Here is an 11,525-nt window from a genome sequence, read left to right on the forward strand (position 1 = left end):
TGTCAAAACAAAGAGAAATTTGAAAGCTATTAGAGAGGGGGGAAATAGCTCATGCGCTTATTATTAAAACTAGTTACATACCTCATGTTTTATCTTGCAGCTAGACTTATAACAATACAAAATTTGATTTACTAAATGACTCACACTAATTGAGCGATAGAATGCGTGAAATAAATGATGTTTATTTTCAAAGAGGGTTCGTTTTTTATGTTTTGCAAACATGTTTGTGGGTTCGCTAATGGCAAGCAAGTCCATTAGCTTACTTGATTTGCCATCAGAGTTATGAAATAAAGAATATTGTTGAAAGCATGATGGTCCATGTGATTTCCTCATACTTTTCCTCATACTTATTATATCCAAGTTGAACTCTCAAACTTTCGTTCCATTAAGTAGTTATTTTGTTCCGTTAGTTTTTTCTCCATAAGATCAAATGAAGAGGAGATAGATCAAAGAAGAATTATAAAGAATAAAATGAAGAAAAATTGGAAAAATCAAGAATGATGATTGTTAGTGTTTAAAAAAAGGCCAAAATCAAGTAGGTCAAGGACTTGAATTTTATCAGTTGATGATGTTGGAGTAAAAATCATGTATGAGGGCTATTTGATCCAAGGGAGGTGAAACTTCAAACAAAACCGAAGAGTAGTTAGTAATTGTCAAAACAGGGAGGTGAAACTCCACACAAAACCGAAGAGTAGTTAGTAATTGTCAAAACAGGGAGGTAAAACTCCACACAAAATCGGACAATTGTGTATAGTTGTCAAATAACTCCTCAAAACAAAACAAAACTGGACAATGGTTGGTAATTGTTAAAACCAAGCAATGGTTGGGCACTGTCAAACAACTCTTACAATAGAGATAACAGATAGCATGTATTTATCAAAAAAGGAAAGATAGCATGTTATAAATAACATATTAAAAGGATACAACGTACGAACATAGCAACTTCACAATGATGTCTCCATACCAAGCAACTACAAGTCAGATTAATAACATTATTTTTGACAAACTCATGATATTTTTTAATAAAACTCATTATTTTTTAACAAATTCATTCGTTTGAGGTAGAATATTAAAATAAGTCATATAGTCTCAAATAGTACAATTGTTAAAACTTCTCTTTTACCGCGCTCTTTATAACCGCGCTCTTTATAAATGTAATAGCTAGGAATACAGATGAACTCAATAATAAGTTTGTCTTTTCTTTCGAAAACCAATACAATCACCAAATTTAATTTCCATTAAACCCCAAAAAGGGTAAATAAGAACCAAGATTACAAGCTCAAATGGAAAGAAAAAGAGAATTTTCTAATCCACAAACCCAAATTATATTTCTCAAAAAAAAAAACTCATTCTGAAATTGTAAGAAGTACAGGTCTCCAACTTCTCCTAATCAATCTATATCGAAACGTTGATAAAATCGGTCTTGACTCAATAGATCCACTTCGCCGATTCATGACTCGATCAATCAATTCTTTTCCGTTATCTCTAACGTTTGCTATAAGCTTACCGTTACCACCATCTAACGGAGGAGGAGGAGATGGTGACGATATGAATAAATCCTTCAATTTATGACTACCCAAATCACTCTTTTTGTTCTTCTTCTTCTTATTCTTCAATTCTTGATCATCGAGGATTCTTTGAAGATCTGTTGTTGATTCATCTCTGCAATTACTGAATTTTCGACTGAAAAGCATTCTCAGTGTTTTCCGGCGACGGAGTTGAAAGACTGGACTTGTTGTTGGACTTCTAGATGGGCTTCCGGCGACGGCACATTGGGTAGCTAAGAACTTAAATTTCTGTAGTGTCGCCATCTCTTCTAATCACTTTCTCTCTCTAGATTTTTTCAGTTTTTCTTATAAGATCTCAATTAATTAATTAAGAATTTTTTTCTTCTTCTTCTCAATTTGTTGAATGAATCTTCTTAAAAGTTTCTTGATAATGAGGGTTTAGAAGTGGGATTGCTTGTGAAGTAAAAAAAGAGATGAGTTAGGGTTAGTTTTTTCTCTTCCATTGATTCTTTGTTTTCTCCTTTACTCTTCTTTCTAGAGAGAGAAAGTGGGAGAGAGAGAGAGAGATGAGAATGAAATAGGAGAGAGAGAGAGAATGAGATTAGTTTTGCTTTCGTAGGTAGGGACAGTATACCGGAGGACCCTCCAAAATTTATTACTAGACTATACTTTCTGTCTATTAGCTTCATGTTCAAACAAATTTTAGATACCCAAACGCCATAGAGACCTAATATTTTCATCCACTTTTTTCTTTATTATTCCATTTCAAAGACCAACCAAACATAATAGATTGATCATCCAAGTTTAAAAGTCTTAGGTTTAATGAATTGTGGGTTTTGTGATGATTAATAAAGACCAATTTCTCAAACTAGATAATGCAGGATTTAGTCTAGGCATATCGATTGCAGCTCGCAAAACATCCAAGTCATTGTTGATTCCGAAACGGTAAAATATTTCTTCAACTTTAGCCAAGCTAGACCTCCTCGATTGGTAACTATGGTCATTATGAAGATCTTTGAGACTAAATGCGAGCTTGGGGAGCTTTTAGATATGCCATGTTTATATGGAGACATATGGTGTGTTGGTCTCTTGATTAGTCTGCCGAGTAACCAATTCCAACTTTGAAGTAAATACTCATGGTGTAAGTGTGTAACGGACAAGTTTAATAGAGTTCTTTCGAAGGAGCAAGGAAGAAAATTGGGCTTGATAGTAAAATGATTGAAGTTCTAAGTTTGGTTTCTTGTTTAAGGTTCGTGCGCCCTCTCCGTGTAATGTTCTGTAGAAAATCTTCAATCACCTAGGAAGTTGATAATTTTCATAATCTTAGAAATTCTATGTTGAACTTCACCAATTTGTCAATCAGATGATAATTTTCTAGCGAGCTAATACTAACCCGAAACAAAAAAAATGAAGGATTCGACGATCGAGACTGTACATAGATAAGGCTATAGTATCTGAGAAGTGTGACCCACTTTTATTTAACTGCATTCTAAATTGTAATAGGGACAGAGAATGGCTCTGTCTAGTTTTGTGATCCACTTGAAACATACAAGAAAAGCTTCCATCTCCATCACTTATGACATATCCAACATGTTTTACTGAATCAACATAAACTGTCCAAGGCACTGAAATCAGAGAGTACAAATTTGGTCATATTAAAAAATTATTCAAAACCCAAAATGTCTCAAAAAATATTCTAAAACATATATTATTATTATTTACAATACAAAATATAGCTCAATACATTAATTCTCAAGTAATTAAACAACAAAACCTAAAACTCATCATTAGCATTCTTATCTAACTATTAATGAATTAAACTCATAATGTACTAACTAAGTAGTGTTTAGAAAACTTCAAATTCATGAGTAAGTAGTACTAGAAGTGTTGGTAGTTGTCAAATTTTGGTTCAGAATACAACATCATCTTCTAGGATATCAACTTCATCAGCCTTTTTCACATTGTAAACCTCACTTTTAATCCCTCTTAAAACTTCCAAAATCTCAACCATGGAAGGCCTCATTTCCCTTTGTTGTTGTAAACATCGAAACGCCAATTCCGCTACCGATATAATCATCCTTCGTGCAGCATAATCCGATTCAAACCCTAGATGTGGATCCACCATATCTTGCAAGTCTCCGTTTCGAATCTTGTTTATAGCCATAGTAGCCAAGTTAATCTCATAACGGTCGCGGTTAGTATCAACAGCTGGTTTAGATGAAATAAGTTCAACTAGTACTACTCCAAAACTATAAACATCGCTTTTATCTGTTAATTGGTAGCACTGGTAGTATTCTGGGTCGACGTATCCTGGTGTACCTTGAGGAGCAGTAGAAACATGTGTAACATTCAAGGGGAAAAGACGGGATAACCCAAAATCTGCAACTTTTACACGGAAATTTTGGTCTAGAAGAATATTAGTGGTTTTAACGTCACGGTGAATGACATCAGAAGCGTGGAGGTATGACAGTGCACTAGCAGTTTCGATTGCGATGTCCATTCTGATAGGCCATTTGAGTAGGCCTGGTTTTGCACGCTTACCATGAAGATGATCCGCTATTGTACCATTGGCAATGAATTCGTAAACAAGGAGAAGCTCGCGACTTTGATGTGAAGTGGAACCATAGAGGGCAACAAGATTTTGGTGGCGCAACCGAGTGAGGAGATCAACTTCATTCATGAATTGCTCAAGACGCTTCATATTGTTCTCGAATAGGCGTTTCACCGCAACATGACGCCCGTCCTTCAATATGCCTAAATATGTATAAAAACTATAAGTTAAATCGATCAAACAAACCACCATTTGTTAGACTATATAGCGAGGATAGATTTAAGATTCTATTACTTACCATGATAGACAGTACCAAAACCCCCATCTCCAAGTTCCTTAGAACCATCAAAACTGTTAGTAGCTTCTTCCAACTCACCATAAGAGAAGATTTGGACACCAAATAACTTATTATTACTGCCCTTTTCAGAGTCCATATTCATGATTTTGGAGCTGGCACTTTCTGAAGATTTGGTGCTTCTACTGAGGATTGGAGTAGATGAAGAAGGCAGTATTGGAGTAGATGATGAAGAAGGTGTTTTTAACTTGTTATTTCGGCGCTTTCGGTAGATAAAGAAAAATAAGAATATCACAAGAACTGCACCAAATGTTGCACCTATAGCTGAACAAAAAAAGAATGCATATTGGTTATAGAAATAAAAAGATTAGTTTGCTTTTGTTAAAAAAATATACAAAATTTTCTATCAAAATTATAATTGTGTATACCTATTCCAATGGGAGCTCCCACTTTCTTCTTCTTTTTACCTGCTAAATTATCATTGTATGAATCAATATTCAATAATGTAAACATAACTAAGCTAGTAAAAAATCGGTCACCGTACATGCTTGGGGAGACTCATAGTTGGCTAGCCAAACTGTAACTCTGGTACATGATTTTGGGCGTAAAGAAAAGAAACAATCATCAAAGTAAGGGTCCAAGACAACGGTACTTCTGCAAATACAAAAATGTTTGAAGTACAATCTCGTGTATGCCCTTGTACACCGCCTTTCCTACTAGGCTGATACGGCAAGTGCAAATTTCATCTTTTTTACATTCTCTCGCGAGGTGTGAAACAACAAAATTGTCCCTTGTTTCAAGGCGGTGTACAACCGTGTACACGAGGCTGTACTTGTATCATTGTAGCAAATTATAACGCAACCTAAGTAAAGATCTTTCTTTCTTACAAGAAATAGCTTGTTAGTGTTACCATTTTTGTTTTATTTAAGAGACTAGGATCTATTGTTGTGATCACTTTAGAATGTCAATTCTCCACCAAAGTGTATTTTTAGACCATTAACAAATATTGAATTTTGATATAAAAGTGTTCTTATAACACAAGCGTTTATTGGGTTGGGCCTATAACGACATCATATCTCAATACTCATCTTTAAAAATAAAGGGTGCCTCTAAAGGCGTCTCTCCTTTTTATATTAAAGTCTTCTTTCACTCTTGGCACTTCTCGTGGGTCTCAAACTTGCCTCAGCCCGTACTTTTCAAGCTCAGCTGCCCGTTCTTTCCAAGCCCAGCAAGGATTAGGCTCAGTTCGAATGCTCCCAAACTTGCCTAGAACCGTGGGGCTCGAAGTGAGAAAACGGGCCACAACAAAAAAGAAGAGGCGCCTATAGACGCTCTTAAATTTCTTTTTTGAGATTTTCACTAGTCTATGATATATGGAAATAATACCTAAAGGATATACTCCAAGAATACAACACCTTGTCCGAGCTTTTAGAAAGCAGAATATACAACTCTTTCACTCTTCTTATACACCTTTTCACTTTCTTGATAGACTCCAACTTAAGTCTGAAGTAGGTCTAATTTTATAGTCTTTTTTTTTCGAAAGTCTAATTTTATAGTCTCTTCTATCATTTCTGATATGTAAAACTAGTGTTCTAAGAAAAACTACCACAAGATAATTACAAGAGAAAAATTAAGGATAACTTAAGCAAAGGTAATCGTTTTGGGGAAAGAATAAATTTTTCCCCCAGCTGCATCACCATTACTTCTCCACGCTGTCAGGATTGTCAACAAACTACTATTGTCGACAACCCTTTTATATTTTTTCCAGATATTTCTCTTTCCTCGTCCAAACACCATCACCGCCACCATTTCCCTCCTGTCATTCCCCATTTGTCTTCCCTTTCTCATTCCTCCCACCACCGACATTAATCTACCCTCTCTTCCTCCCAATGCCGATGTGGTTTGGGAGAAGTTCCCAAATCAGACCGATTACTGTTGTCGAAAATTTCTCCTAAACCATATCAGTTACTGAACTGGGGTAAGTCTTGTAAACCAGATAGGTGTTCCAGCGAAGAAAACCCTCTTTGCCCAAACAAATATAGAGCGAGCGAGAAGATGAGAGAACACAAACATTTGGTGGCCTCCCCGAAGGACTCAAGGACAAACACCCAATTGTAGGACAGAGAGGCAAAGGTTTATCTAGTCCAGATAGGCTATATGAAAGAAGGAAGAAACCCACATGTTGTTACTAAGTATTATTCCTTAAAGCTGTTGCCGTGAAACCCAACCAATTCTACGAAGACCTACACCCTATCTCAATCAGTACTTCTCTCTTCAAGGAGGAGCCTAGTAGGCCCTTCACTCCTTAGTGGACATCAAGATGTTTTCAGCAAAGCATGTCACGGATAGAGAATTTTCGGCAGACCGACCCTTGTCTAGATTAGACTTAAGTTCGAAGTTAGAGAAGACAAAGGAGGGAAAGGGAGAGAGGAGAGAAGGAAAATAGGAAAAATAAATGACGGTATTAGAAGAAATCGCAGTGACCTGAAATGATGGTGGGGATTAGTGGTTGTATAAAGAAAAAAAAATTGTTTTCCCGGAAAAATTGTGGTGTTTTTGGAAGGGATGGCCTAAACAAATCAATGGCATTATATCTGGTCTATTGACATTATAAGTGGGTCCTCAGGGTACACTCTTCTTGAGAGAAATATGGACAATGTTTTCGTGACATGAGAGAGAAAAACTTATGGGCCACCCCTTCCGAAAAAAAAAAGAAAAAGAAAAGGAAACTAGCTAGTGCCCCATTTTCAACAACAAATTTTGTGGTTTTCAAACAAATTTGAAATAAGACAATTGCCATTTATTTGGTCAAAATACTCAACTAACACATCATGCTCCTTCTAGAACTTTGACACAAATTATATGCAAACAGGACAAGGTAAACGTTTATCCACCATCATTGACTAAACTAAGACTCCACCTACTACAAATTTAGTATTACCATCTAGAGGAACCTAAAAATATCAATTTTAATATGTATATTTTTAGTAGTATATACTGTTAGCTGATTTATTTAATTGTGCCAATCAAAAAATTTTTCTCTCCAAACTTTCCCTCGCCATGAGAGTTAAGATTAAGTGTCAGAGAGTTAGAATAAGAAAACATAAAAGAAGAATCGAATTTAGCGAGAGAGATTAACAGATGAAAAAAGGTGTGAAAAAAGTAGAGCGGATTTAGAAAAATAAAGATAATTTCTAGAGAAATGAATTGTTCTTCGAAAATTGGCTAAAGATTTATTATGATGTGTATCTAATAATTCACATTGAACCCTAGATAGTGGGATTCTAATGATAAGTAAAAATGGCTCGAGCTTAAGGGTGAATTGTTGTCTTATCTAGAAAGTCTTTTTGTTTTTCTTGCAAACATCTTATTTGACAACTTCAAAATGTTGATTTTAGCTGGTTTAGGCTAACATTTGGTTAATTGATGACTCACTGTGTCACCAAGTAAAAGATGACGCGAACTTTTTTTCTTCTCTTTCCTCTTTCTAATTTATTTTTATTAATTCCAAAAAAATTAAAACAAGAGAGTTGGTTTTATAAGGATCCCATGGACCATGGTTGAAGCTAAATGAAGCAAAGAAGAATGTAATTTGAAGTAACTTTGGGATATCTATATTTTGAGCTTAAACTTAAACCATATGATATTTCTCTTTTTCTATTTCTTTTTTATTGGGATATCTATATTTTGAGCTTAAAATTAAACCATATGATATACTTTTGGGAAGAAAAAAAAAAAGAGTAGAAAGAGTCAGGTTCTTACCGGGCGGCGGGGCAGGGGTATTCTCGTCCACCAGCCATCGTAATTGAAATCCTTTCTTCAAGATTTCATCCAACCCCAAAGCTGTCGGATTTGACGAAAAACCATTTACAAATTCTCCAAGAACGGGAACAACAACACTACTACTACATAGGCCAGGGCCGACCTCTGAGACGGGCTCAAACACATAAAAATCACGATTTCCCGAACAAGAAACTTTGAAATTAGAAAAAGAAAGGCCTGGAGGAATATTAGAGCAGTCATAATATAAGGTGATATTGCGGCTGGCTGAAGTGAAATTAAAAAGAGGAAGAAAATTGAAGTTCATATTGGTTATGGTTGATTGAGCAGGACAACTACCCTGAAAAACTCCCATAAGAGCTAGGTTTATGGTTTGTGATGAATTCACCATGGAAAGAACATTATATGTTTGTTTTGAGATGGTAATAGAAGAAATGTTATTTTGGCAAGTAAGCTTGAAATCAGCTGAATACCCACAATTTTCAGGCCTACCATTTCCCCAAAATGGGAAACTAGCTGTGATGTTTCCACACTGATATAGATTATTGGTGCAGCTTTCATCAATTTTGGCAGATGAACAATATCTTATTAGTTGATTAGTATCACCCAAGATGATGATCAAGATTAGAGAGATGAATAATGGATGGGAAGATGAGAAGAAGAGATGGTACTTGTGGGGAGACATAATTTTTGCTAGATGATATTGAAGGAGTAAATTTTCATGTGAGGTTGAGGGAATTATAAGAAGAGAGAAGTAATGAGGTTGGTTGAGTGTGCAAGGAAAGAGATGGGAATATGAAAGGAAGGAGTTAGATGAACTACAATATGGTCAAAACTATGACAAAAGAAAGCTAACTACAAATATATTTTCAACAGAAAGATAGAGCAATTTTCAAAATCAAACCCTACCCACAAGTCCACAACCATAGTTTTTCCTCTGCTGACAAGAAAAAGAAACTAAAAAAATGCAATAGGCTGTCAATTTTAGAATTTTAAAAGAAAAAGTTATTACTCCTCTATAAGTATCACCCTCGGAGGACAACATCAAATGGGAGACTCTCGTCTGATTTTGGGAGCTTCTAAATTTTTGAATTTTTAATTCCAAGAGGCTTCCAACTCGTTTTTTGTTTGTTTAGTGCATGTTTGTTGTGCGTATGTGGAACTTTAATTCTAACTTTCTATTACAAAACCATTGATTCAAATTTCAAATGTAAAAATCGTTTCTATTTATAAGAAAGAACTAAAAAATATATTTGAAGACAGAATAAGATTAAGAACAACAAAAAAAAGAGATTTTTTTTGTTAAAAATATAAAAATAAAGTGTGGTGGATCCTTTTTCCAGGGAATCACCCAAATTAGTGGTTAGAAAGGACCAACACCTAGTTTGGAGAGATTGAAAGCCTCTTAGGTGGGACTTCAAACCCCTCGAGAAGTCCAGCCAAAGGGTTCCCCTCTTAAAACACCCAGGCTGGGGTTGGACTCCCAAATATTTGAATTTAAGAGTTCACTATCCAATTATTAAGTCTGCTCTAAAAATAAATATATTATAGGATTAGGTGTCAACCTTCTAGGTTGTCCGTAATAATGTCTTTTTTTTTTTTACTTCACAACTTCACTTCTTTAAAACACATTACCAAAGAGTGTCTGATATATAGACATATAAAAGATTTACCAAAAAGATATTTTTTGATGAGGAGCCACGTACTAAATGTCTTCATATAAAACAGATAAACATTCATTTCTATACAAAATACAGTGATTGTTCATAAAAAAAATATATATCTATATAATAAAACAGAAAGAAAAAAGATGACTGGGACAAACATCCTTTTTCAATGAAGGATATTGTCTAGAAGCCCTTCCAAATTTAAAATATAGTCATTCGTAGAAATAAAGTTACCTATTATTTAAAAAAAATAACTATGTCTTTCTTAGGAATAAAATAACTAATTTAAGAAAAAAAAGAAACAAAAGATATTAGAGTTAAAAAAAGAAACTGAAATATCTCTCAATAAAATAATAACTAATTTAAAAAAAAGAAACAAAAGAAAATAATAGCAAAAAATTAGAGTATCCAAAATATAGCAACATTAAATATAGAAAAAAGATAACTAATTTAAGAAAAAAGGAAACAAAAGATATTTCAAAAGTTAAAATAAGAAATTAAAATCTGTCTCAATAAAATAGTAACTGATTTAAGAAAATGAAATAAAAGAAAATAATACCAAAAAATTAGAGTATCCAAAATATAGCAAAATTAAATATGGAAAGTCGGTGAAATTAGAGTTAGAATTTTGTCACATTTGTGTCCGTGCCCTGTGGCACGAAATATACCCTAGTAATTAATAATGGTAGAAACTTACCAGAAGAATGAACCATCCCGCAGTAGAGACGCGACTCCCTATTACGAGGATTGATACTACTCAGCTCTACGTGTCCTGTTGGTAGGAATTTTGGAAAAGTGACGACCACATGACACCCCACTTGTAGAAAATATGTTTATCCTTATAGAATGTGGTAACCAAATCTCTAGCAATGGCTGCCACTATATTGTTATCTTCGCAATCCTTGAAGGATTTAGATCAAGAAATAATACGAGTGTTGACTTAAGAAAAACCGAATGTTAAGTCAGCATTACATGAACACAGCTTGTTCTGAACATCATGCTCATGACAAAAGTAAATCCAGACAACAGATTTATTATAGCAGACGAAATGGTCGGGTGATATACTTGAGGTCAAATAGGTATGGCATTGGTTGCCCACCATACTACATGTTATTCAACTATTTCATCATAAATAATTTTGCAACTCAAAAGACAATAGAAGAATAACTTTATTGTATCATAGTAGAGAGGTTGTAGGATTTATAGAAAGTTTAACAGTATGACTGCAATTGTTACCACATTCTAAAAGGACGTATCTATCTTCTACAAGTCGGGTGTCATGTTATTTTCGCAATCTTAGATCTTGTAGGATATTCTTAGTTTTCTTCCTCACACATAAAAATAAAATAATTATATTTTAGAAATTATTACTTAATAAAATTAAATAAGAAACTATAAAACTACTTAATATCATTTATCAACATCAGACTTATTTAACAGTTTGAAGTGTAAAATATATTTTTAGTATTTTTCGGCGTAAAATTATTGAATTAAACAAATAATCTTATTTTGGAAAATATTTTAATAATTTTTTATAATTAATATTTTGAATAAAATAATATAAATTATATATTTAATATTTTTAAAAGTTTGATAATTTAGGAAATTTAGTTACTGGTGGAGGTTGACATTTATGAATTAACTACTTCCAAAAGTTATTAGATACATATAACAATTTTATATGTAAGAAACTGTTTAATAAATTCATTTTTTACTAAGTTAAT

General features: G+C 33.9%; 2 protein-coding genes across 3 annotated transcripts; both read right to left on the reverse strand.

Moving 5' to 3' along the window:
* Positions 1-1,174: 1,174 nt before the first annotated feature.
* On the reverse strand, positions 1,175-2,579 carry LOC147543440 (50S ribosomal protein-like protein). Its single transcript, XM_086634751.1, has one exon. It carries the CDS (start codon positions 1,809-1,811, stop codon positions 1,347-1,349), a length of 465 nt encoding a protein of 154 aa, XP_086490877.1. The 5' UTR covers positions 1,812-2,579; the 3' UTR covers positions 1,175-1,346.
* Positions 2,580-3,188: 609 nt separating this feature from the next.
* On the reverse strand, positions 3,189-8,986 carry LOC147543441 (LEAF RUST 10 DISEASE-RESISTANCE LOCUS RECEPTOR-LIKE PROTEIN KINASE-like 1.4). Of its 2 annotated transcripts, none has more exons than XM_086638345.1 (4): positions 8,117-8,986; positions 4,783-4,824; positions 4,358-4,678; positions 3,189-4,262 (listed from the first exon to the last, which is right to left on the reverse strand). In XM_086638345.1, the coding sequence occupies exons 1-4, from the start codon at positions 8,817-8,819 to the stop codon at positions 3,418-3,420; spliced, it is 1,911 nt and encodes a 636-aa protein (XP_086494471.1). In that variant the 5' UTR covers positions 8,820-8,986; the 3' UTR covers positions 3,189-3,417. The 2 variants fall into 2 exon arrangements, with proteins under 2 accessions (XP_086494471.1, XP_086494472.1); XM_086638346.1 differs by having other exon boundaries at positions 4,783-4,821; positions 8,117-8,959.
* Positions 8,987-11,525: the final 2,539 nt, after the last annotated feature.

Source organism: Eschscholzia californica, unplaced genomic scaffold (assembly GCF_041429995.1).
Source record: "Eschscholzia californica isolate CP2 unplaced genomic scaffold, dmEscCali1.0.p SCAF_4, whole genome shotgun sequence".
In the NCBI taxonomy this organism is placed as follows: Eukaryota; Viridiplantae; Streptophyta; class Magnoliopsida; order Ranunculales; family Papaveraceae; genus Eschscholzia; species Eschscholzia californica.